We start from the raw sequence: 27,925 nt of genomic DNA on the forward strand, positions 1-27,925 counted from the left end.
TATGTTTAGCTTTTATAAAATAATCTCCATAAAAAGAGGAATCATACAATATCTGCTGTTCAAAAATTGTCGTACACTATTTAAATCTTAGAATATTTTTTAAAATCCTGAATTTCAATTTCCTCGGTTTGATTTTTGCACGGTGTATAGGATCTTAAATTGATTACACAATCAACTGAAATTGCTGCTTACTGATGCCGATAAACGAGATAAACGTTTCCATAAATCAAACTTAAATTAATTTTTTTTCATTTTACTACGAAATCTATGCAGCCTATGCAGCAAATTTTAAAAATGTAAACAACGTTGGCTGTGGGTCCACGTCCGCACCGACCGACTAGAATTTGTGTGTTCGGTGTGTCGTAAGAATTGTGTATTGAAACAGTGAAAGAGTAGAATGATAGGCAACCCGCACTGAAAAACTGTTCTGCGGCACAGTTTCCACCCCTAGCTCTGCAAGGCGTGTATGACATCAAGTTATCAATGTAATGGTCTTTCGAATGTCTTTTTTATCTCTCTAGCTCAGTCCTACTGGACTGAATCCTAGCCGTCTTTATTCACATATATACAAGTTTTTGTTTGTAAAAATTTGTTAACTCAAATAAAAGAAGACATCAAACAATTTGAGGTTTCTCAAAAACAGCATTTTTTCGGGAAAACCACTGCACCGAAAAATGAAAGTTTTTCTATTGGTTTTCCGCAATTTCGCGTATAGTTCCGAAGCACATGAATTTGCATAGAAGCTTGTTAATTTTTAAATGTTAGATGACAAAAAACAATTATTATAGTTCTAGTATCACCGATTTCACACATATGAATTATTAAATTTAAATAGATTTTTGCATACTCTGTGTCTTGATTAAAATACAACCTCCTTGCAGGTCAAATTCGAGAAAACGGGGGAAGTGCGGAAAAAACAAAATTGGTAGGTTTTTTTAGCAGAAAACCCTGTGGTGCATTTTTGCGCATTGCACGTTTATTACTTTCATATATGTATAGCAATACAAATTTATAAGAGGATTTGTTTATGCCATATTATTCCAAAATTTAAAAATAAAAACCTTATAGCCACTGAAGAAACAAACAAAAACCCACAAAATTTAGAAGTCTGGGGTGCATGCTAATAATTAATTCATCAAAGCTCTCAACACATGCTAGTTATAAATTCCGGCCGTTCCGCCGCAGCAAAGGCAAAGGGAGCGGCTGCTGGAGACGATGTTGCGAAACAATTTCACCTTTTTCTTGCTTGAATTAAGTCATTTTCCGCCGGATTATCTTTTCGCCAGCATCTCTCGCGAACGCTTAACGTGATCGCGCGAGAATTTCCATAAAAGCAGCCTGCGATGTGCCGGCGGCGCCGAATTAATGCTCGCTGCTCGGGCTGTGCAGCGCGTTTTTAAAAAATTAAATGGGTAATCCGATCGCGTCGATAATCGCTCTCTCACCGCCGCACTCTGCGCTGATTAACAATTCAATAACCAACTTAAATCACTATTCGAGCTACGAAAAACAAAGCGGTTATTACTTTGAGGATAAATATACGAGACGCGAGGCGTTGTTTTCCTAAAATTTTACAAAAGAGCCGGTGTACATAAATATAATTTATTCCAACCTGCTGCAAACACCCAACGCATTCTCGGACAGCATTTTTTCACCTTTTTCCCTTTCCTGGCTCTTTTAAAATACTCACATGCGCGCGTTGATAATCGCACGCCCGGCATAATTGCGCGCCGCTCTGCTCGTTTGGAAATTAAATTAGAATAATGCGCCGCCCCCGGGCCGAAACACACGGACACGGCCCGTAATAACTTTATATACATGGTGCCGAGCCGGGACGCGTGTGTCGCGGGGCCAAATTAACGCCAACATCGGCAGCCGCTGGCCTTAACTAAGTTAGTAATAGAGAAAATAAGCCCAACGCTGCTCATCTCCATGGCTATAATCACTTCGTTTGCATTTTTTTCCCTCCAAAGTTGGGCCGCGAGATCAAACTTTTGTGACGGATCGACGCGACGTGCGCGGTTTGTTCGGAATATAAAAATGAAAAGAAAAATGGCCAATAAAATATGATGAAAATAAATATTATGCGAGGAATAAAAAATAAGGTGGCTGTGCTCTCGCGTGCTCGATGGAAATAAAGGGAATAATAATGGAAAAGGAGGAACAAAAAGACGAGAATATCAGCAGCAGCCTCGTGAATTTCATTACCGCACACTCTCGCTCGCTCTCTCTGGCTCCTCGCGTGGAGGGAAAATACAATTTTTATTTGCCTGCCGTGGATCATTATTTCGGGTATTGAAAACACACGCGGCCGGCGACGGGGAGAAATTCGATCGCGCCTCCTGTCAAATCAAATCAAACAGCCCTTTTTATTTCTCTGTGTGTGTATGTTCTGTGCCCTCATATTTATGTATATGCCACGGCGATTTTCTATTAAAATTCCAAATCAGCTCATTTCTTATACATTCCGCCGGCTCACAAATTTTATTTCCATCCCCCGTTCGCATTCACCACCGCGCTACACGCATAAAGAAAAAAAGCACACATATAGATTTGGATCAGCGGTGGAAATCCAAATTATTTCTTTTCCATCAGACCGAATGTCGGGCACAAAATCGAATCCGTTTTCTCTCTGCTCGTTTTTAATATTCCACCACCCATTCAGCGCTTTTCGTGTAATTCAATCGTTATAAAATCGAAACATCCAGGTGGGCAATAAATTTACAAAATGGGAAACAGAAGTGGCCGTTCTGTTTTATCTTCTCGTGCGGAGAATATTTTTCATTGTACCCTCTCATTGAAATTAAAACAAGAAAAAATAGTTTGTAACTTTTGAAAATATATTAAAACTATCAAACCTACACACCAATACGCAAATTAATGAAAAAAGGCATTATAAAAAAGTTTTCATTTTCTATTCTTTAAAAAAAAAAACATTTTTCAATATCCATGCCGTTGTTTTGTATGCAACTTGATGAAATTATGAGATGTGTTTATATATAAAAGATTCAAACGGATTATTAAACAAATAACCTAACTTCAATATCGTCCTGATCGATATTTTTTTTAAATCAAATCTTAATTATTCATTCAATGCCAAAAAGGTAAATCCATGATGACTTATTAAATGCACCTTCTCGAGTTTAATAAATTTTGCACTGGAACATTCAATATTCCTTTTTTGAATTGCCATCATTTAAGTAGTGTCAATGCGGAAATTTAATTAATCCTACCATCTTGGAAGCCGCAATTCTCATTATTTTACTTTTCTATTAAAATCCCAGTACGGACCGACCGTGTCGCTCGGTCGCTCACTGGCACTTGCTTTTTATTGCGGCGAGCGAGCGCAAAGAGAAAAGTCGTGGCTCGTCGCGGAGACTTTTTTATTTTATATACTCAGTGTGGGCTCTTGCCGTGCGTCCCATGGGAGCTCATCATCATCGCTTCTCGGGCGAAATCGCGGCAAATCCTTTTTCGCTCAGCGGTGACAAATATCGGAGGGCGCCGACGTCGACGCCACGCCGCGGGGGGCGGCACCGGGGGCGGCGCCGGCCGCGGCCAATGCGCGCCGAGGGGGCGGGGCCAGCGCCATGGCGGCGGCGGCGGGGAGCCGCTCTCGCGGTCGGTCAGTCGAGCCCGAGATGCGACGCCGCGCGCGCGGCGCCAACGACGCCTCTGCGTGACCTCATGGTGCTGGACGCGCCGGCGCCGCCGCAAGTCGGCGCCCCGTCGGCGCCGCCGGCCCGCTGGACGCCGCAGCCGGCGGCGCCGCACCCTTTCTCGCGGCCCGTGGCGCTGCTACCCTCGTTCGGCGCCTTCGGACCCTTCGGCGCCGCTGTCGGCGCCGCAAAACGCTTTCCGTTCAACATGCCGTTCCTGCAACACGGCGCCGCCGTCGCCGCAGCCTCGCTGGCGGCTGCAGCAGCCGCCGCTGCGGCACATGACGTACGCCGCCTCCAGGTGAACCACCCCCACCGCCCCCAGGTGCCCCACCGGCCCCCGGCCGCCCTCGACCCCGCCGTCATCGCAAGGCACCAGCAACAGATTGTCGACGCCAGCAAATCGCACCACGGTGAGTTTTTGCAATAAAAATATACGTTACAATTGATTTTATTAGTAAAATAATAATCTTTTTTATTTTTCTGTGAATAGTTTTAAAAATACAATAGTAAATTAAACATAATTTTTAAGAAATAAATATATGAAATATATATTTTCTATTTGTAAGATAATTTCAAAATATTTTTCGTAATTTGTTATCTATTTCGTTTTTAATCTAACTGCAGTGCTTTCTAATTAATATGAAAACACATTGTTAAATAAATAGTTATCAATATTCGTAAAACGTTTGTTAAGGAAGACAGCTATAAAATCAAAATTATCTCTGAGTTAGATGCAATCCTGCATAAATATTTCAGGCAAACGCTACAGCTTCACTGATTTCGTATAATAACTAAATTTATTTTAATTTTCCTATCGCCTGAACGTCAGAACTATTTTTGACCTCAACTCCAATTTTTAATTAAAACGTTTAGTTAAAAAAATTAAATAAAATTCGGTATGAACAAAGTATTCTATCAATATATTTCCCTTAAATGTTTCCAACAAATGATTAACCGTAAAGTGAATATAGAGATTAAATGCAGAGCAATGTACAGAAATGCATGCTGCGTCAGTGCGCGAATGGTGCGATTACGGGTTTGGCGGGCGCTGCGGCTGCGGCAGCGAATCAAAAGCATCTCCCCTCGTACGCAGATTATTCAACTCGGTGCTCACGTAAGCGAAAAAGCAAATCTCGGGGCCGCAATGTAAAAGAAGAAAAGTGTGAAACACAAAACGAGCAGCCGCAAGATCGAGATAAGCGGGAGAGAAGAGAGACTATGAATAAAATAAAAGAAACAAAGCGCGTGTTCATCGAGGGGCGTCCCGCGGCGCCCCACTTGCTCCCTCGTTTTTATTTCTCTCTCTCTCTCTCTTCATTCGTTCGCTAACCGTGATTTGCATTAATTCCTCTCTTCAAGAGAGCCCATCATTACTCATCTAATTCACAATTTATACCGACTGCTCGTTCGGCCCAGCAGCAGCAGCGTACGGTAGCAGGCAAATTAAACAGCGCGGCGCAACAGCTAATATTATCACAGCGCCTTTTAATTGCACGCTCCATTTTTAATTCGGTCATTAGATGAAATAAAGCTCAATTGAAAGCAAACGGAATCGTTCTTTTTTTAATTGCTGCGTCGAGCTCGAATTTTAATTGCACCTGGGAATGGAAACTGCATGCGGCGACGTAATTATTCCGACTCATTCGATTGTATTTCTTCACGCCGAGTTACAAATAATGAAATATGAAATGGTACATAATTGCGCTCCATTTCAGCCCACACGCAGGTTGAACAGAATAAACTGCAAAAATGAAACGGGATTTGTGCATGTTACGACGAGAGAGCGCGGGTGGTGACACCAGTTGGCACCGTGCAAATATATAATAATCCACGCGTGGAGAAAAAAAATGGTATTATACATTATACAGGAAAACGAGAGCGAATTACACGCCGCTTAATCGCCTCATTTCCCACCACGCCGGCTGATAAGAATGTGAAAATTTATTTCGTTTGTCGGCGACGCGTGAAACAATTTGACACGATCCGAGAGCCCCGCTTTATCTCGGGCGTAATTCATAATTTTGTCCGCGTGTGTTGTTGTAAAGAGGGAATCCGCCGGAGATTTATCGGTGCACTTAGAGCCAAATGAGAGGAGAAATGTAATAAGAGAGAGATTACAACGAGAGAGGTTAATACGCCAGGCGCATTAATTGTCGTCATTACCGCGCACAGCACTCTTGGAACGAGTAAATGCAATTTAAAATGAGCGCCTTTTGCCAACAAGAGTGAAAACGAGACCTTTTCCACTTGACGGCATTTCAAAAACACGACACCTTTATGCAAAATAATCGTATTATTGTAATATCTAATCGCGTCGCTTGATCTCACTTTATAGCCCCGAGATCGACCAATATTAATTTCTTTCGTACGGCGAGGCAAATTTAAAAATAAAATACGAAAGTTTATATAGACTGTCACAAACCTTATCAAGATTACATTAGTTTTATGTAACCTCCATTTTCAATAAGAAATGTAATTAATTTTAAAGCATGTCCATCGGTCTGGCCGTGACGTAAATAAAACACTGCAGGCAAATTAAAACCCGTGATTGCAATAAAAAAGCAATATTTTTTAATTTCCCATTCTTCTTGTCTGCACGAGTGAAATTCATTTTTTCTGCTAATTAAATAGAAGGCGCAAAAGGAATTCATCATCCGACGCGCGGGCAGTCGAATGTGAATTTCGGCTTCATTAAGAGTGCGCGCAATTTATTTTCGCCAGGCAGCTAGCCTTTTTACTTTGCTCTCTAATGTATCCAATGCAAACTGCGAAGGTGCTACAAGTATATATGTGTGTGTATTATTTAAGGCAGAGCCAAGGGAGTGAAAAGGCAGAAGTCACGGTGGCTGCCTCCCGACAAATGAGAAAGAATCAAACCGACGATGAGTGGGCGGTGTTTTTTAATTCCAGCTGGAGCAAATTATTATTAACTCGGTATGATTAGCAGCAGCAGCAGCAGGAGGCGCGAATTGGAAAAGAAAATTCAAATTAGGTTAGCGGCGAAGAGCTAATTTCCGACGACTCATTTTAATTTCCTGTCTTCTCTAGGCCGAATTAATTTGGAAATACCCTTTTAATCTCGACGGCCATGCTTTTATTATTATCGCCCTCGACGGTACGGAAAATAGGCAGCAATAAAATAACAAAATGGAACGACGGCGATAAGAGCGCCGAAAATAATATTTTTATGTGCCGATCAAAAGCAATAAAAAAATCATACGGCAGAAAAGGCAGGAGAGGGAATCGATTCCAATTTATATTTGTGTGTGTGTGTGTGTCTGCGATATGAGCAGAGAGAGAGACACACACACAGCTCCGACCGCAGCACGATTTATTTTATCTGCCAAAACGGGACCCTTTATGTGTATTAAAACCCGCGCCACCCCAGTCGACGCTGATATTCCGCCGGGGTGCATGCGTGCAGCGGCAGCGAAGAGCCGCTGGCAATTTTCCGCCATTTTTCCCCTCGCCCACGCTCCAGCATCTGCTTTCCGGATTATTGTTTGAGGCGAAAATAGACGCAGTAAATTCTTATCGCTTTCAACTAGAGAGTCAAAGAGGGGAATTTCAGATTTGCAGTTATATGGCACAAAGTGATTGTCATATCGGCTATAGCTGCATTATCCAGATTGTTTTTAGCTTAGCATGCTAGCCCGCAAAACGTTCTAAAAGCGAATTGGCCATCGCATCATATGAATAAAATCACAACAAAATCGGGACATGATCTAAGGCCCTAGAAAAATTAAATATAACTAAAGGAAAATAACATGACCTTTTAACGGAATGGTTTTTCGTCAACAATTAGAAATTGAGTCTTTTGCAGGAGCATTTCATATAATTATTTTTTCCTAAATTAAATATTTAGCTTGTATTTGTCAGTTAAAAATGTTAAATTGTGTTTCCAGAGATTATTTATTGATTTCTAAGTCGTTCAGACAAAAATATAGGCACATAGGTTTTATTTCAAAAGACATTTTTCTATAAAAAGCATTTTCATGCCATTCAAAGGATGATAGTAACTATGTATATTTTTCTGTGGCCGCTATATGATATAAGCATTTTGAAAATAAATATTTTTTTCTCAATTAGTAAATCGATCATTTTATCAAGATTTTACCTGTGTAAATATCAGCAAATATATAAATTTTACTATTTTCCCTCGCTTCACGACACGTGTGCCACGTCTTCATTTTTTTCGGGAAATCACACCCCATTTCAATAATCTCGCGTGTTACTATATTTTGTAGTAGGTCGCTGTTCACAAAAAATCCGGAGGACGTGTTTATACTGATGTCTAAAATGCAAAATTTACAAAAAAATCAGTCATTTTTTTAACGATTGACTCGTGAAAATCAACAATTTATTGTTTTAAGTGGAACAGAATTTCACTGATGGCACTTAGAAAATAAAACATAAAATCTTGAACGCTTAGAAACCTTTTATATTTCTAAATTCCATTATTTATAACATCTATGTGATAAAACACCATTTAAGGTAATCTTCTATTAGGAGCAAAAATCGAATTTTTGCACATCCCTATAGCTAGTAATTCTTTTATGTCCTCATTCTGTTAGTTTCACTTTATTTTTCGAGTTGTATTGTTCTTCTTTTGGATTTAAATTGAATTGTATCGGCGATGAAACGCGTCATCAGGGAGTGGATTTTGCTTTCATTGCGTTTGTCAGCAACGGTTGGTTTGCTGCTAGTCGCTAATGTGTCATTTTGGAAGCTGCTCGAAAGCTTTTTGGGCGGAAAACAAGCCAGCGCTGAGCTTTCATTCGCGCGCCCGCGGTGCAACCAATGTAAAAGTGTCGAAGCGTGAAATTTGATCGTCACTTTGCAATTAACTCGGAATAAAATATATAAAACACATCAAAACGGTCTCGTTCGAGAGATAAAAATCTCTGCTGCTGGCTGCAGATAATGAAAATTAATACGCGCAATGCCGTTAATTACGACACTGATGGAAAGTTTTCGCTGAAAAATAGCCGAGATACAAATTGCTTTTGCGCGCGCGGCGCAATTAGAGCAGCTGACACTGGCGAATTTATGAGTAATTAGCACGAAAAAGCAAATTAGTAATATCGGATGAAAAGGCGGAAAAGCATCTATTGCACGTGAGTGCGTGTGCTGTGTGCTGAGAGTGGCGTTTTATGGAGTGTCAAACACGCGCGCCGAACTGCTCGTAAAAGCGGCCAATAAAAGAGATGAGGCGAAATCGCGCGAGCCGCGCACTCTACAAATTATTTTTCCCTCGGTTTACAAGCAGCCTCTCGCCACTGGTTGGACACAAAAGCCGAGGATTGTTATTATATTTAATTTGTGTATAGAGCCGGTCGTGGCGTGATTATATGTATATGGAGTTGCTTTTCAAAAGACGATTGGGGCAATAAATCCGGCGGAAAACGAGCTAAACGCAAATTAGTTTAATTAGGCGCTGCGTGGCGTTGAGGAGTGTAAAAAGTGCCATTAAAATCGTACCCAAACAATCATAGCTATTCAACTAGGAGAGATTTATTTTAGCTGCATGGCTGTTGGTTTAATAACAAAAAGCGGCCGAGAGTGCTCAATTTTCTTTCAAATTAAATGATATATTCCCCGTGGAGCTGGAGCGCACATGAACAAGGTATGGTGCAATAAAACTCGTTCTATTACGTCGTCGGCCTCGTTAGCAGAATAAAAGAAACAATTACACTCTCCAACTACTCCCGAGATAATGATTTCTCTCGCTCTGCTCTGCTCTTCTCCGCGCGAGTTAACCCTGGAGAAGAGATGAATAAACGCCACCTTCCGAGTTCCGAGTATTCAGCACTTTTTGTACGTCCGCACCGCGGCGATAAATCAAAGCGTTGTTTGCTATGCTTTTTTGAAAAACCAATTAATTTACGCGCGTGAAACGTGTCTCGTCGCAGCAGAGAGTATGGCGTCGAGAAATATGAAAAAAATAAACGCTGCAGCGCTGCGACTTCATTTAACTTGGCCGCGAGCGAAAATCTTCTGCGCTGAGAGTTGAAAATGATTTTCGCTTTTCAATTATTATTTCTTTCCGCTCGGCGTTTTAATTAACGCTTAACGGGTGTTGGCATCTCGCTCAGCAGCTCCGCAAACGGGGAAGCAGAGCAAGCTGCCGTGTCGCCATTAAAATTCACCGGCCACCTCTAATATTTATTCAAAATTAGTGCGCACCGTAATGGCCTGCTCTAAATTATCGGGTAAAAAACGCCCATTAATAATTATAAGAAAAAAATTGATGTGCGCTGTGGTAATTTCGGTAATTTTAAATTGTAGCTCCCTTGTGACAGCTATCTCAACCTGACGGCGCAGATGTTCAATTGAAATTCGATTCAATTTCAGCTATCAAATTCATGCAGATTTTTTAAATTTACCTTCTGCATTTCATTATTGTAAACTTATTGATATCTCCTAATTTGTTTAATGCCATAGAAGACACTCAATATTATATTGTTAATAAATGTTATTTTGATAATTTAATCGGATGTGTAAATAAGGAAACCTTGAACTACAAATTAATTTAAAATAAATTTTTATTATAAATGTTGACACAACTACTATATTTAAAAAATGTATTAATTTATATCAAACTGGTTATTAACAAAAATCATTAAAAATTTTAAATTTTGTACTAACATCAAAAGTTTTATTAAAAAATTTAGCATAAAAATAAATATTAATCAAAAATATTTTAATTAAAATTAATTTTATATTTATTTATATTTTTATTAAATATTTAGAAAATTGTATAAACCACTTGATGCACACTATTATTATCACATGTTTAAATTTGACCCTTTGCTCTTGATAAAATTTTATTCCCCTCGTTCCCGTTTTTATATCTCCCGAAGAAAACTTTGTCCACAAAATGCAAATCGCATAAACTAAAGGTATTGGACCAAATCAAAAGAGATAAAATTGTGATCCTCCCCATCGTTTTCCGATCTGTTTCCTGGTTGTATATATGTATTTAGAGGAGACCGTGAGGCGGGCGGGGGAAGCACAACTTTTTGGCCTTGCTTTCTTTCTCTTTTTTTGCCGTCTTCTTTTCTTGTAGAGATTGTACGTGCAGTGCGTGCCTCTTGTTATGTGTGCGAGTAATCGTCGTGCGGTCGCCAGCACAAATTGTTTGGAATTGAAACCGACGGCGCGCGAGCCAGCGTCCGTCGTCGTGATTGCCTTTTCCTTTTTTTTATTTTCATTTTCGACCAAAACCAACAAACAAAAAGCCAAGATTGGCCGATGAAAAAGAAAGAGAAAAAAGTGAAGCACGTTCCAAAATGATTTGGTGGGTGCATCGAATCAAATTATCCTGTGCTCTTGGCCACGCGGAGCAAATAATCGAGTTTGTGTGTGTGTTTGTTTCTCTACCTCTCGCTGAATACGACCGTGATCACACACTTTTGCGGTCGGGGCAGAAAAAAGACGGAAAACAAAACGGATTAAACGCGGACGTGCCGCTCGTTAGCTTTTATTCCTCTCGTCAATCCGCTCGTAAAATAGGCCTCTCTCGTAAAATTTTCCATTTTCATCGCATAAAAGAGGTGGCTGAATTTATTTGCACTGCTGCAAATGGAAAATTTATGGCACCCACGCCTCGTAATTGGAAGTTTAAGCCAAATTTAATAACTGGAATGAATGTCATTCGCGCTGCAGTATGCAAAAACAGAGTTATTATATGTATAATTCATTTGATTAAAGTCAACAATGATAATAATGTTACATATTGTTTTGCTCTTAATAAAACTCGTAATTTGATTATTAAAGCCTGTAAAAAATTAAGTTTAATTAATTTTATATTCATACACATTGTTTGTTAACAGCATTTCAGATGAAAATGTTTAAAAATCAACAAAATATTTAAATTATTTATTAAATAAACCAGTTCTTGACCACCACACACAAAATGCGAAAATTTATTTTCTTTTTTTCGATGGAGCTTGTAGCATTGTACGTGTTTATTATATAATAATAATTTATTTTAGTTTATTTATTAATAGTTTATATAATAGTTTATTATATAATAACAGATTGAAAATTTTACGCACGGCTATCAGATTTCATGAACGCGTTTTCAAATTTGTACTTTTTAATTTCCTTTCAGTAAACACGCACACTCGCTTGCGACATAAACATAACGAAATGGTTACACTATGTTTCTTCTATTTATTGTTATTAATATTTTGTTGTTTGAGACTCATTTGTAAATGCGCGGACAGAAATGGAGAAGCTTGGCTTTTTGTACCGCTGTGTAATACAAATAAAGGAAATTAAATTATATTAATTCATATATTGCTTAAGATTATTGAAAAATATTTGCTCCAGATTCAATTTAATGCCCGTGAATGCGAATAATGCGCTGTATGAGAGGATAATTCTCTTGATCCCCATCGCGGCCTCCAAGATTCATCGCGCGCGTGAGTGCCTTTTGAGTCAGTGGGTCTGCCGTTTTATGTGTGCAACCCTTTGCGGGGCGATCGATGGCCTTTTCTGGTGCAGAGAGGGGGCTGATGGGCCCCGCGGGAGGTGGCGCGGGGACCGAGCCACCTGCCATCCTCCCGAGACTGCACCGCGCACACTGATTCATCCCGGCTGAAATTCCCTCGAACCCCTAATTCGCCGCTCCTTTTTAATGAAACCCCCAATTTTTGTTCCGAGGGACGATGACAACAACAGCACAAACAGCCTTTTTCCCCGAGTGTGTAAAATTAAAAGCACAATTAAATTGGCCGCAGCAGCTCCATAAAAGATGGGTATCTGCGCGACGACAACACACACGGCCGCTTAATACGAAAATGACTCAATTTGCTAGCTCGCGAGCTAACAACGCGCCGCCTCTTCTTTTTTATATGCGTATATTCTTAATTCATTCTCATCGGCGGAAGAGCCTTTTGCGGCGCGCCGGGTATAGAACTCGGCGTTTTATATATTTGAGTCGAAAAACGCCCGTCGGCGTTGTGCGCGGCTGGGACCGAATTCCTCCGCTCCCCCCACCACCTAATTGACCCGTAATTATCTTCAAATTATGCTCAAAGTGTGTTATTAAAATGAGCAGGGAAAAAGGAAGAAAATAGGCGCGGTGCTTTTACAAAAAAATGTTTTTGTGGTGATTTAATTTTCCTCTCCGACTTGATGACTTAATTTAGAGGAATGTATAAAATCGTTTAAGAGTCAAAGACAAATTAGAACTCGCAGAGCGAGGTTATGCAGCACGTTTCAGCGTGCAAGACGAGACGGTTGCATAAGCTTCCTGTGACAGAGATAAAAGTTGTAAATAAGCGGACAAGTTGTAAATAATTATTTTTAGCAGAGACCTCATGAACTTATAAGCCAACTTAGCATTGATCTTTGCTAATCTTGGATTAAAAGGTCAGGAATCCATAATTAATGCAGTCAATTTTAATTTATTATCATTCTTGCAGTTGGTATTTTTCCAAGATATATTATTATGATTGATGGTTTTCTTGACTTTACAGCGAATTGAAAAATTCCTGGAACGTGGATAGTATTGGATAGCATGTTGTGTGCGTTTGAATGTTTGTGGCTAAATCATAAAATACAATACAAATAAAATAAAATCATCAGGATCATGTAAATAACATCAAAAAGCCTTGAAGTAAGGATTTGAGTAGTTGAAGTAGTTCCCTTATTTTATTAGATAAAACTAATTATTTGGATGGGGATGAGCTATTAGCGTATTTCGAAAACAAAAATATAATCTCTCTAGTCATTCTCATCAGCAGTACTTGAAATTGGAGCAATACTAAAAATTTCAAAGCCAAAACGTTTTCCAAAAAAAAAAAACTACAATTCAAGGCCCTTCCAGCTATAATTACATATTTTAGTTCCCTTCACTTCGTGCGTTCAAATGCAAATTTATAAATAAATGCCGTGTAACATTCAGCTGATGTGTGCTTCGTCTCTCATCTTTTGTTTCGCGCGACCAATAGACATACTAAAAAACGCAAATCCTTTCAGCACGATGCTCATTCCGTTGTTTTATTTCAACACACGCGCAAGGGGAGCAGGTGTTTTTGCTTCCTTTCTGCGGCGCAAATGTATAATCATACAAAACGCAATATAATGACATCATCTCATTTTTTTCTCTCTATGTTCCATCTCGATAAGCGCGCGTGCGATTTCAATACCAAATAATTTCCTCTCCACTTTGCTCTCTCGGTTTTTGCTTATTTCCCTTTCACAGAGAGCTGTAAAAGTTTGTTACTTTTCTCGAAAACAATAATTTTCTCTCTTTCTCGTCTGTCCGTAATTTCAGCTCTTGAACCGCGCGAGGGGAGATAAGAAAGCAAATTGTTTGTCAGATAGCCGCGATAACGACGGGAGAAAAACGCGAAAAGAAGCATTGCACGGCAGGAAAAGCAGACTAATAAGCACTTTTGTCCCCCTCTAACATTTCCAAAACCGAAATTACCGAACCTCCGGCCTATGCAAACACGAAAAAACTTATTTTCAACATACGCATACATATATTCGAAAGGGATTTACTTTCCAGATTTATCGCCGCCTGCGAGAGGGAATGTCGCGCAGAACCAGTTTGTTGCCATTTCGTGCTTTTTGCCACCTGAATACGCAGACGACGAGTGTGAAATAAAGTTTTGACTTATGTGGCCGTTCGGTTTTTATCTTTTGCTGCCGCCGTAGCTGCTGCCGCTGCTTAGCAGATTTATTCGCGCGTGGGTTTCGCACCGCGGTCGTTTGTGTTCAACTGAGAATAACTCAATTCAATCGCACGGACGCGCAAATTTATGGCACTCACTTTTCACACGCAAAAAATAAAGATTGGAAAGGAATGTAGTGGATATTATTAAATATGCTTTACATTGCAAGCTGTTTGTTTTGAAAATTTATTACGAAATCTCTAATTCTGTAATCCACGGTGGGATTAACTTTAACGCGCTTTTCTCATCAATTGAATTTGTAACGCAGCTAATCTGTGAAACCTGCATAGAATTAAGTCAAGAGTAATTGAATTCTATTAAAACATGAATAAATTTATGGTTATTTATTTGCACTCTGTATACACAGTTTGTTAGTTTTTTTTATTTAAAATTTTGTTTTCTACATGCAGAAAAATTAATATATATAAAATAATTATATATTTAATGACAAATGCAAAAAAATAAAAACTCCTGTAAAAGCTATTCCAATCTGTTTTTCGGTCTGTTGATTTATATTGAAAATTATTGTAAATTCGGGTTAAAATAAGCATCGATCCAATTGATAGTTTAAACAATTTGTTCTAAAATTGCAATAATTAAAAGAAGACCCTATTACAGTTAAATTTCACATTCGGTCAATTTACTCAAAAAATTTAAGCGCTTGAGAATGTACATACTCTTTGGCTCTACCCAACGGTGTATGGCACTTTTTGGGAAAAACTTTTGTTGAGAAATAAAATAAGATTTCAAGCAGGGAGACAATCCTCATCATTTGAAAAGCATAATTTCTTTGCAGCTACTTTTTTCAAAAACTTTCCTTTGGTCAATTTCGGCTTCAACTGAATTCATCAGGATTAAATTAAACTAAATTAATAGGGCAGCAAGGATTTCCCGAAGTTTGGCAAAATCAATCCTCTTTTAATGGGATTTTAATATTACGGTTAAATAGAGTAAGCGAATCAAAATTAATTAACTCTCAGAGCTTTAAATTTTAGCTCGCCTTGATAGTTTAAATCGGTTAATAAACTGAACAGAAGTATACAATGTTAGATTATTAACCTTCTGAAATAAAATTTTAAGAGAGTCGTGCTTACAAGCAACAATAAATTTCAAAGGCAAATTTAGAGATATAAACTTTGCTTGACAATTAATTTTCATACTTGCCAACATTGATCTATCTTTTCATGGCGATCAAACATCACATTAAGCACGCGGCGTATACGTTTTTCTCCGGGTTTTATGGCTCGCCTGACTTTCGGCCGTTTGCTGCCTTTTCTCTCCGCCCGTGTGTACACTCTCGGCCATATCGGAAACAATAAAGACATTAAATGTGCCCTCTTGCCGCTATATTCCACCTCATGTTGTGTTTTCCGATCGCTGCCGATTTTTTTCCTCTGCTCACATTTTGCTCATTTGCGCCGCGCGCATACTCAAAATAATAACATATAGCAGCCGAGCGAAAAAATTAATGGAATGATCGCGTGCTCGAAATTCATTCGGCTCACTTTGTTATTATTGGTTATTCATGCTCGTTTATATTCATAATTCACGATTTGCTCGAGTCCGGCCGGCTGATTGAAACGAGACTGTGTGGTCCTGCTTGCGGAGCCAGAAAATCCTCCAGGAGAGATTTTCCCTGATTGAAAGCGTTAAACAATCGACCCGGTCCCAGCTGGACGCCACTGTTTTATTTTTTGCTGCCGAAAATCACGTGCGACTGACGCTAATTGGTTCTCGTCGTCCGCTTTCACGCTAATAATTTAAGCTTTTTGTCGTCACCACTGTGCCAGAAACAGGATGTAACGCATACTATCATAAGAAAAAAGCTAATGTGGCGCCGCTTGGTCTACTCAGTGTCCAATTAATCGGATTTGTAGTTCGTAATGAAGAGGAGTTATTTAAAGTCAAGGAATTGTATGTGAATCTGTGGTTAATTTATTCTATTTAGACTATTATGCAACAATCTCTGGGTGTAAAATTGTAGACACAGAAATTATTCTTTCTGGTCCAGCAGATTATTTAAAATTATTTTTAATTCTAAAATAACAATAAATAATGACAAAAGTCAAACATTATTTGTTACTTTTTTAAATTTAAATATTTAATAGATGTTTGAAAAAGTATTTAACGTATTTACAGTAAAAATGGAATTTACTGTTATTATTGAAAAATATTATATTATAGAATGAGTAGTACAGTATAAAAAAGCTCTTTAATTCTTATTGTGTTTGCACTTTCTTTTTATGTAGCTAATGTATTTAATTCTTAAAATAGTCTGCTAGCCTGAGTAGTGGCTTTCTAGAAAAAAAAATCATTTTTTCAGCCCTTGCTGGACAGGTTTGAAGTATGTGTATCATTTGCTCCAGATTTTAAAATATTTCAATGATTTTTTGTTATAGGAGTATAGGACTCTTAGAGAGTTTGAATTAATTCAAATTTATCTTGACAATTATTTCAAGATATTTTTTACACTAAATTGTCAATGGTTGACGCTGTAAAACAGCAACATACTAATTTTCTAGCACGTTGCAAACAGCTTTCCCAATTTAAATTACATTTCGTTTTTGAAACGCATTCGTCAGCCGGCTGCATGCAGTGTATAATAATGAAACGTCAAGCGAGCGAGTTAAGAATCAATCAGAGTGACGGCAATTCGCGTGCTCGCGGCGCTGAGCGAAACAATTTGGCCGGGGGTGCGTAATTACACCCTCGGCCGGCGAGTAACCCTTTCTTTTTGCACCCGCGAACGAGGAAAGAAAACAATTTGTTTCGCTCGCATGCCGCCGTCAAATAATTGGGACGTGGCACGCGAACGCCGCGCTGAAAATGTCTCAATTCGGTCTGATAACGAGGCTGTAGCAGAAATTGAAAACTGTTTTGGTGGGTGTTGCAGGCGGCAACGGCGGAAACAACGGCGGCGACAACTCGGCCGACGACGACGACGGCGGCAGCGGCTCGGGCAAGCGGCGCAGGTCGCGTACCAACTTCAACAGTTGGCAGCTGGAGGAGCTGGAACGCGCCTTCCAGGCCAGCCACTACCCTGACGTCTTCATGCGAGAGGCCCTCGCCATGAGACTCGACCTCAAGGAGTCCAGAGTTGCGGTAAGAAATAAATAAAAAAATAATACATAAAGAGTTGATAAATAGTTAGACTAATACCTAGGGCTGTAATTTTAGACGATCGATTATGGACAATTTTATCTGAGCTTCAAACTTTGATGAGTTTATCAAATGAGCATGGATGACGCAAATTGAAGTCTATTCAACCACACTTGAAATTATCTCTGCCAAAACCAGCTAATATGTTCAGTTTGGCATAAATCGTGTGCTCGAGCATGATTTTATCTTTATAAATAAATAATATGCCTATCTATAGTGTGTGAGAAATTGACTATTTCGCCTTGGCAGTTGACAAATCCTTTTAACAAATCCCAGCACCTTTTTCGCGCGTATTTTTTTCCTTTGAAGGACGACCTAGATCTTGACTAAATGTGACACCAATTGAATGCCCAGAACAATATTTTACGTTATCTATTGGGGTTTTCAATGTTTTTACACGCGACGATTAACAAATTGTTCCATTTTTTCCAGTATTGTCACCACCAAATCTCGAGTCCTAACAGTCAGAATTGCAAAAACTGCACACCATTTGACTCATTTCTACCTACCCTAGATAGCTGAAGGGTTTCGAGGGTGATCCACCCTCATCCCCCTTCCTCCCCATGCATTGCAGTAATGAAAAAAATCGCGTCGTCAGAAATTTATTCACTGATCACAACACTCCATTATTATTTGAAATCTACCCCCAAACTACTACCTTTTACCCATTTTAGAGAGTGAAAAGGTTACAAATAAAAAACCAAATAGTAGAACCAGAAATTTCATCATCTTTACTACTCAATTTTTCCTACGCAGTCGATGATTTCAGGAAAAAAATTACTTGTAAAAAACATAAATTAATAACCATTATTTATTCCAAAAATTGTGATTTAATTAAATCTCAATTAAAAAGGCCGTTCAGTCGGAGGATACAAATATATTAAGAGAAAAGTGGTTTTATTTTTAAGTAATTATAACCAAGAACATCTTTTGAGTGTTCTTAATTTAAAAAACAAATATGGAAAATTACTTACGTTGAATCAAGTTTGTATATAGTTGCAATAACTAGTCTCTAGTTCTTATTAAACGCACATAGCAGGTTGAACTTTAAATTAACGCTATACTTTTTATTAGATAACCCGCATCAGACCTGATTAAAAATTAACACCAAGTAGATTTCTGATCTGTATAAGTAACCGTAACAAATCCTTTTCATTCAGTAAATTTAAAGATATATTTTTTCTTTAATTTTATACATATTGTGTTAAATAATATTTTTAATAAAAATATTTTGTAAAATTCAAAAAATACAAATAATAAATTTACACTAAGGAAATAAAATGTTAAATTAGATAGCAACTAGAAATATATTGTCTAGTTAGTTAATTTCACTGTTCTTTGTTTTTTCAAGTAGTACTAGATCTTATTTTTATGGTTGAAAATGGAACTTGGACGCAGGCTACACTTTTGATTCTTCAGGTGGAACATGTTTCATTCAAGCAGTTGTAAAGAAAGAAAAATGGAGAGAAGAAAAGCAGACGTTTTTCTCTTTTCAGAAAGAGAAAAAGAAAAGTGACAGCAGCTTATTATTTGCGGAAATTTACGAGCTGGTTGTGAGCTGCGAGCGAGTGAGTTAGTGTGTTGGTGCGCTTGTAATTTTAATTCATTGTGCGAGCGGCCAAGAGAGCATGCAGGAAATAAAATGGGAGCCTTTTATTCGCTGCACGGGGCGGTTAATCAAAATTTATAGCAATCGTAAATTAGCGTTTTCGCTGCTCTTTATTGCTCGGCGCGTCGGCCGAGCACGAAACCTTTTATACATCTTAATTTAGAAAATTGTTATTGCTCCAGCCGCGCGGCAAACCTGACCAGCAGCGAAAGATGAAAAATACACTTGAACCTATACTCCGTATAAGTACGTTGCCGCCACCGTCAGCAAATTACACACGTGAAAATGCGTCAAGTATATATACAAACTACACACATACACAACAACAACTATCCTAACACGATGCCAACAGCGTTAATGAAGCTGAGTGCACCTATTAGACGTTTTGTTAACTATCTGCTTAACGTGATTCATGACCAGCACGTGCGTGATAAACTGTGATGATTGTACAGCTTGTGATTGTTAATTTTAATTTAGAGGCACACACTTCTGGGATAAAAAGACTGGAGGAGGAGCATGGATCAAAGTTTGTCAATGAAACGGTTGATCTTGGAACAAAATAAGGCAAATAGCGTATATATTTTGACAAAATGTAAGATATTTTAGGCCTAAAAGAGCTCAACATTAGGGTTGCATTTTCTTACCATTCGTTTTTTACGCCTCTACTTTTTACCTTTATTAACTAGACAATATTTAACAATTCCTTGCGTAAGACAATTTTTTCTGCATCTATCCGAAACTAGCAGATATTGAGGACAAAATGTTACCGCTTTGTATAGAGTAATTCATTTAATAACTTTATTCCTGCCCTCAATTTCGAATTTTCAATAGAATTCTTTCTTACTACTGACTCAGCTAAACTCGAGTTATGCATTTTGTTTTTGAAGGTAAAATACTGCTGATCTGAGGCCTGCGGGGCCGAAACAGCCGCTGTTACAGAACAAGAACGTGTTAATCAATTATTACTTTTCAAAATTTCACTTATCCATTCTCAATTGACCCTCGGAAAGCTCAGCCATTCGATGTTTTCAAATTTCATATTATACATAGTCGTTTTGGCAACTTCTTTGCTATATAGTTTTCTGGAGGTTTCTTTTTAAATTACTTTTTTATAACAAAAATAAATGTTCTTTGTTAATGATAAAATACATTGTATTTCCTTAATGTTGTTAGAACAAAAGCTTGGGCAAAGCTATAATTTACCTTGGCCAGACGACAGGTTTGTAATCAAGCCATATTGAAAGGCGCGGCTTTTCATATTTTTCTCTCGTTATTCTCGCGCTGCTTATCACTCAGTGGGATTTATGTTTTCTTCTTGACAGGTGCAAATGCGAGCGGGTTGACGGCTCAATTTTTCCAAAGGGGCTACTGCCGTTTTCCAGCCGCAGGCCGAGAGCCGTCGTGTTTTACATATACGTTTGAGTTGCATGTCACGAGCCAATTTCAGCGCGCGCGATCCACAAAAGTGGCCTACGCAAAGCACTGCAGCTCGGCGGCAGCAACAACGGCGGCGGCAAAACGCAAATTTCGCGTGATCAAATTTGCATCTATTGAAAACGAGCCGCCTTTCAATTAATTAGCTCGCTCGTTCTCTTTCTGCCCCGCTTGCCTTTTCCGTTCGCGCAGCAGCAGCGGCGGCGGCGGCGAGAGAGAAAGACGCGCGCACGCGATTCAATTTGCTTCGCGCCCCCCAAATTAAAATCTCGCCGACAACTCGATTTACGGCCACGAAAACAACAACTCAATTATCTCGGCCTGCGGACCGAGCGGCACGCCAAGCCGCTGAATCGAAACGCAAAACGTTATTTCTTAATCAAATTTCTATTAATCAGATCTCAAACAACGTCGGCTCGGGAAACGCTTAATTGAGCAGAAATTATATCGCTCGTATATAATTACGGGAAGTGATTGGAGTCGAGCCAGTTTGCGACATAAAACTTTTTAAGCCCATAAAACATCAATTACAGCGGGTTTTAAGTCGCCGCAGACGCATAACGCATAAACTTTGTGTCAAAATGTGTTCAATAAAGATGCAATTTATTTTCCACTTCAGGTTTCCGATTAATTTGAATTTTCTTTTATGAATAATCCATGGTTCTTACATTTTACGTTCAAAAGTTTTACACTTAAACAATTTAAATGCATGAACCACCTCCCCGCTCCCCAAAAAAAGGATTATTGAGTTTGTTGGAGGAAGAAACCTTTAAAATTAGGAAAAAATCGAAAATGATAATTTAAGAAAATATTTTAAAATTATTATCATTTTCTGGTTCAAGAAATTTTATTTAAAATTAATTTACAGCACTCGGCCGTGTTTCATGACTGATTTTGGTTCCTCTTGTCAAGAAATATCCGATAGAGTGTGCCAAATGCACCCATGCTTATATTTTGGAAAGATTTCTATACAATTGAGATATTCAGTTAGAAAGAAAAAGATCCCTCCAATTTTAAGGCCACAAGAAATTTGTAGCTATTTTTTTTTCAAAATGTTGCCTTGCTGGACTATAATTTGCGTTTTGAGTTGTTGTTTTTTTATTTACTTTAATTAGAAAAACTAGTAAAAATTTTTTGATTGAGAAATAAAAAGATTATCTATCTAAGTTTCAAGAGGGAATTTTTTTACATTGAAGCTCTAAATTTCATTTAAAATATTTAAAAGGGGTTTCTTTTCCTTTTTTCTTTTGTTAATTTCGTGGATATATCCTGTGGGGAACCAGCCAAATGGGCGGAAACAATAAAAAAGCAGAGCCCGGTGATTTTCCGGCCGTTGGCGTGCAACCAAAATGCAAATTCCGTCGAGAGCTACACCTTTCCTCGGCGGGAAAGATAAAAGTCATCCAAATTGCAGCCTTTCGCGAGAGACTGGATGTAAAACACACCCTCTATCGGCGAGGGAAAATGCAGAGGGGATGTGAATATTGCGGTGTGCATGTCAGAGTGCAGCGTTTTCACGCGAGAGAAAAAAACAGCACACGTAGGAAAGAGATCAGAAAGGACGCAGAGGGAAAATAAAAATATCTGTGTAGTTTCTGGGGAGGTTTCCAGGCGAAAAGGCTCCGGGGATTTGATGTGTAGGGAGCGAGAATGTAATAGTGGTAAATGTCAAGAACAATTCCCTCTCACAAAAGAGATGAGCAGGGAAGTAGGAAAATATGATTTTGGACTCAAAATGCTGCTGGTTCAGGAGAAAAACAAAAAATTTGAGACAAAACCAGCCCGTTAGGAGTGTCAAAGCAATGAAAAGTATTTGAGAATTTCAAGGGATCTATGATACCGGCTGCTCAATATCAAAGTGGTTGTTTAAATGCTTGGAAGTAATGCTCAAGTAGTTCAACAAGCTGGAAGGTGCCACTTGCTGATTTTCGCACCATTCCAGCGTCTTTAGGGACAAATTTTTGGCGTTTCAATAATAGAACTCGGTGCGGGCAGTCGGAAAGATAGCCACATTTAACCCATAGCTCCTCTGCGGCCACTCAGGCTACATGTTATCCGCTCGGCACCCAGATGGGCTGAGCAGAGGTTAAAAAAATATTGAAATTTAACATCAATTTCAGACATTAAAACAAATGCTTGAAACTTTTGACAAGGTGTTTTGAATTAATTCTTGATAAAAATTAGTGCAAAAACATACGCTCTCTCTTTCTAAATAATCGTATATTGAACGATAATTGCACTTCCGCCACTCAAAGCCATAGCCAGATTAAAAAGAAGCATGGGAGAATATGAATTATGGCTGCAATTACAAATTAAATTTCCCTCTCCTAATTGCAGGCCGTCGTCGTGTTTAGGATAATATAATAATCTTTGACGTGTCCTTAATACTTATATTTTCACTGCTATTATAACACACACAGCATCTGCTTAGATTTATGGCCCATCCTGTGCACTAGCTGGCTGCTCCTCTGAATTTCCGACCGAGTGTAATTGTTTCGAGAGAGGCGCGCGGGTCGAGAAAGAGGAGGAGGAGGCGATCCATCAATTTAAACGACGCTTCGCCATCAGCAGAGCACAAAATAATACAACATTATTAGCTATCTCTCTCTCCCAGCGTTTATTTATTTATTTATTAAGGTGCGCGGCGAACAGCAACACACAGAGCCGTTCGCGTTTTGACGATGAACGATGAGAAAATTCAGGCAATAAAAATTAATAAAGGTCCCGACCGCGAGCTACAACTTGATATTGTAAAAAAGCAGTAAAAATTTGTATTTCCAGGGTAGACGCGCATAAAAAAGGGTTGCGGCAGCTAGTCGCGTGATTTGTTCTCTCGAATGGGGCAAATTGTTTTCCCAATTAGCCCGGGCCGGTGTACACACAGATTTTTTTATAACTCGGCGCGCGGAGTTTATTGAAAAAGGATAGAGACATCAGCAGGTAGAAAAAGAGGAGCAGCGCGATATCGCGCGCACTCTGTTGTTACTACTATTATTATTATTGTACAAAAAGCGGGGATAAAAAATGTGTACAAGAGAAAATAATATTCTAAGAGATGGGATCTCGTCTTCTTCTCCTTTTCGAGTGCAGCAGCCTGTTATTACCGGCGAACCACCTCTCGTCCGCCGCCGCTTATAATATTATTTCTCTCCAAACACGGCGCGCATCACGTATACATATCTCGCTGCTTTTTCTGCTGCTCGGCTCACTCGCCGGCCGGTCGGGTAATTTTGGTGTGTGTTAAGTCGAAATTGAGAGGAACGAAAATATGCTGCTGCCCGCGGGCTGCGATGTCGAACCGAAATCCGGCCGCGGCGACGAGCGAGCTGATTGAATTCGCCTGCTCTTTCTCTATATCTCGTGTAATCCTAATAAAATGTCTCAATCCGAGTTTGAGTGCTGATTTATTGCAGCAGCCGCGAGGCTCGAATTATTATTATACACAATTTTTCGCGAGACGCCAGTAATTTCCTTCCACTCGGCGACTCAAGTGCTGGCTGGCCTTTTTCTTTTCCTTTTTTGATTTATTGCCGCTATTCAAATTGCCGAATGCGAAAAGCGATTCGTCGTGCTGGCTGGCCAAATTACCGCCGCAAACGTCTCAATTCGTGCGCTGCCTGCGAACCAATAAATTAAGCCGGCGCTGCAACAATTTGCGTCAGTAGAGAGGTAGATAATTAAATGTTTGGAGCGAACCGGACGGGCAGCAGATTGAAATTGCCGCGCGCGTATAATCAAACGCCTCTCTATACTCGCCGGGCATTTGTGTATGCGCGATGCAAAATAATAATTAAGTCGTTTTCTTTCAATAAAACGGGAATTCGTAATTAAAAGTCCGTCATCCACTTTTATGAGGTGATAAAATGAATATTTATGTGTTTGATTGAGAGTGATTATCTTGCGCATAAATTTAAAATGTTTTGTAAGCACAACCAAGCATAACATTACACATTCGTTGCATGGTTTATTTATTTTACAAATTTCAGGAAAACGAACTATGGTATTAACTTATTTTGATAGAATTGAAATTTAAAAAAAAAACTACTCTACTCGACATTAATCTAAGGGTTAACTTTTTGAAGAGAGAAGCCTCATCGCTTGTTGATCTGAGCAGTAATTAACCTGTAAAAAGTTTTACACCGCAGTATATAGCTCTGCGGGAGCAAATTTAATAGAGAAAGAATGTAGATAGATCTTTTTACACCCTATAACTTGCTCTTTACGACAACTCTCTCTTTTATTGCAGTACTTAAGAAACATTTATCAACTGGCATATTAAGTAAGACTTGACCGGTGGTCAAAGTCTTATGTAGAGTCATTAGCCGCAGTCGATATATTATCATTTATCAAATTTGCATCTATATAACGTCCAAGGTCTGATAAATGTTATTTGTTTTGTTCTCAGGTGTGGTTCCAGAATCGGAGGGCCAAGTGGCGGAAAAAGGAGCACACAAAGAAGGGACCGGGCCGGCCGGCGCACAACGCGCATCCCCAAACGTGCAGCGGCGAGCCCATCCCTCCGGAGGAGCTGGTGCGCAAGGAACGCGAGCGCAGGGAGAAGAAAATCATGAAGTCGCTGGAGAAGCAGCAGAAGAAGCTGGCCCTGAAAGGTATCCACGTGGACCTGGAGGCGTTGCGCAGGGACTGGGAGGCGCAGCAGCGGCGCCGCCTGGGCCGGTCGGGGCCGCTGGGCCCCGGGGGTGAAACCAGGTCGCCGTCGAGCTGCGGCTCGTCCAGCATACGCGACGGTGAGATCGACGTGGTGGGGGAACTGAGCTCTGACATCGGCATCGACGACTCGGACGATGAAGAGGTGATCGTCACCGACGACGAGCCACCGTCGCCGCCAATGCCGCAGTCGCAGCGCCCCAACCCCTTCAGCATCGAGTCACTGCTAGCCCGCGGCGCCAGCGGCGCCCCCATCTCGTGATACGAATGCTCCCCTCCGCCCGCCCTACCTCCCCCTCCCCGCTTCTGCCGACAGAGGAGAAGGACCGACCAATCGCGCACATATCAGCTGCGGCTACCCAGTCAGTGATTTCTTTGTGTTTGTTAATTGTGAGAATATGTGGACGTTTATGGAGGAAGGACCTGTCCTCGAACAGGGGAGAGTGATGCCAGCTCAGGTTCTCGGGTGCGAACCGCCGTTTAATCGCCAAAATGCAAAATTGAATTTAATAAATACAACCGAATAATGCTGAAAACTCAACACCTTATCCAGAATGATCAAGCGTAGATTTAATTAAGTCTTTTGAATCGGAGACTTGGAGTAGCACTCGAATTTCATTTTTGGCAGTGCCAATCGATTCCTGAAGTGTCGAATTAGATTATGAAGCTGAATCAATCGGCCAACAATTCGACTCGACAAGCCGAAGTTCAGTGGGAACTTTAAAACCGTTATTGATTTGAAACTATATAGTCACAAAAACGCTGATGATGACGAAACAAGGGAAGGGTTGATTGTGGTTCGCTAATTGGCCTTTGACGTAGAGACGATCAGCCAGCAGCAGCCAGCAGCCAGCCTCGTTGCTTAAATGCTTGCGCTGGCTGTCACTGTGGCGCTGCTGTCTGGATCTTGCTAGATCATTGCTACGTCCAATCGGGGCACTGCTATTTAACTGATTGGGCACTGGAGTCCTTGTCCTTTGTGGCACATTTTACTAGTTTCAGACCAAAACCACTTAAGTATCTGTTCTTGCGTTTCCGTTGACTTTCGGCATGTCGTGTCGAACTGTCAACAAAGCGATTCGTCTGCCAAACTTAATTCGACCTTTATAGGAATCGATTGACTGTCAAAAATAAAATTCCAATGCTAAATCAAGTGAGTCATTTTGTTGCAAATAATAAAGTATTTTGGAAATGGCAAATTAGAATTTTGCATTTTTGACGGACACGCGTGGCCGACACCGAGAAGCACGTGCGCAAATCTCATTTTCATTTCCGTGTAAATATCGACTCTCTTTAATCGCCAGCTCTCTGCTAATGATGATAATTATTATATTATTACTGTGTAATTACAGCTCACTCCAATATTAAACGTACGAAAAGCAAAGAAAACCGACAATGCGTTTCACTTCCCGCACCTCCTTTGTTTTATAGTCCGCTTTTTTCTCTCCGCAGCACTATGCATAAAAGACGAGCAGAATATAACCCATCTATCGCAGCTGCAGTAACGCAATTGACTCCCTCGTGGCGGTGTGTGCAATTAAATTGGAGTAATTACTCTGATTAGCGGCGGTGGTTTCCCAGCAGCAGCGACAGCCAGCGATCGAAGCTCTTCATTATCTATTTAAGCGGAATGACGCCGCATAAATTAAATCAGCCGGCGTCTCTCTCCATATATACGTGTGTATTTTATGGCGGAACAAATAGATTGATGAAGCGCATCTATTTTCATTTTTTTCGCAACATTTTTCACCGTGGTGCACTTCAATTTAATTTGCATTATTTGCGCTGTCAGCACGAACATATGGCAAAGACGTGCTCTATTAATTTTTGAATGATGATTTAGAGCTCGTTTTGCATTAGTTGAGATGATTTATTACTGTTTTGTTTCCTGAATATTTCAAGAGGCACTGTTCAATTGGATAGAAAGGGAATATTGATGGCTTGCTCAATTGCAACAGACGTGAAAGCTTCAAAACTACCATTGCTGAAAAGTACAATGCCTGTTTATCGCCTAGAATCTCCATGAAACTAAAGCTATTAAATATTTAATATTTAGCGTACGTGCGATGGCAATCTTAATTAGGTGTCTAAAACGTGAGGCTTTTCAGTGACACCTCGAAACGCGAGCTACGATATTTTTCGGTATAATGAGGTGCGAATGTAAGAAAATAAAAAGAATGGTGTCTGTTTTTCTTCTTCTCTCAATCTGCATGTGGCCACTTTAATGAAAATTGCCGAATATCACGCACACTCGCGTCTTTTTGTGCTTTTAATGGAGAAAACTTTGTTTGCAGCTGTCGATGCGTCCGCAAGTGGAAAATTATCGCGTAGAAAATAATTTCGTTTCTTTTAATTATCATCATCACTCACTGTTTAAACTCTTTCTTCTCGCCGACGAATAAATTAGAAAAATTCACACGCACACGTTCATCTCTCGCGCTCAAATTATCTTCTTACTTTATTGCCGCGCACGATGAAAATTAAACTCCGGCCATTATTGGCGCCGCGGAAGAATCCACGCGATTTTTATCAGCGAAATGCGAGATAAGAATACTTAACATTCCGATTGGCCGCGATTGGAATTAAAGAGAGACCGATTTTATCTGATTTTCGCCCAGATAAGATCTGAGTTTGCGGCGAGGAATGCGCGCGCTTTGTTCACTTGCACGCGGCGTAATTGATGCAGTTGGCGCAGGAATTAA

The 27,925-nt window shown here is 39.8% G+C and overlaps 1 protein-coding gene across 1 annotated transcript; it reads left to right on the forward strand.

Annotated features, from left to right (window-relative positions):
• The first annotated feature begins 3,639 nt into the window (after window positions 1–3,639).
• On the forward strand, window positions 3,640–26,612 carry LOC135948387 (homeobox protein unc-4-like). The gene is made up of 3 exons (XM_065497619.1): window positions 3,640–4,072; window positions 17,247–17,455; window positions 24,961–26,612. Exons 1-3 carry the CDS (start codon window positions 3,688–3,690, stop codon window positions 25,483–25,485), a joined length of 1,119 nt encoding a protein of 372 aa, XP_065353691.1. The 5' UTR covers window positions 3,640–3,687; the 3' UTR covers window positions 25,486–26,612.
• Window positions 26,613–27,925: the final 1,313 nt, after the last annotated feature.

The sequence above is a fragment of the Cloeon dipterum genome, chromosome 1 (assembly GCF_949628265.1).
Source record: "Cloeon dipterum chromosome 1, ieCloDipt1.1, whole genome shotgun sequence".
In the NCBI taxonomy this organism is placed as follows: Eukaryota; Metazoa; Arthropoda; class Insecta; order Ephemeroptera; family Baetidae; genus Cloeon; species Cloeon dipterum.

What these genes read in the sequence shown, in the direction of transcription:
- LOC135948387 (XM_065497619.1), top strand. Translation starts at nt 3,688, where the DNA reads ATGGTGCTGGACGCGCCGGCGCCGCCGCAAGTCGGCGCCCCGTCGGCG. An exon ending in CGCCAGCAAATCGCACCACG is followed by an intron (nt 4,073 to 17,246) that starts GTGAGTTTTTGC and finishes TGGGTGTTGCAG; the next exon opens with GCGGCAACGGCGGAAACAAC. An exon ending in TCAAGGAGTCCAGAGTTGCG is followed by an intron (nt 17,456 to 24,960) that starts GTAAGAAATAAA and finishes TTTTGTTCTCAG; the next exon opens with GTGTGGTTCCAGAATCGGAG.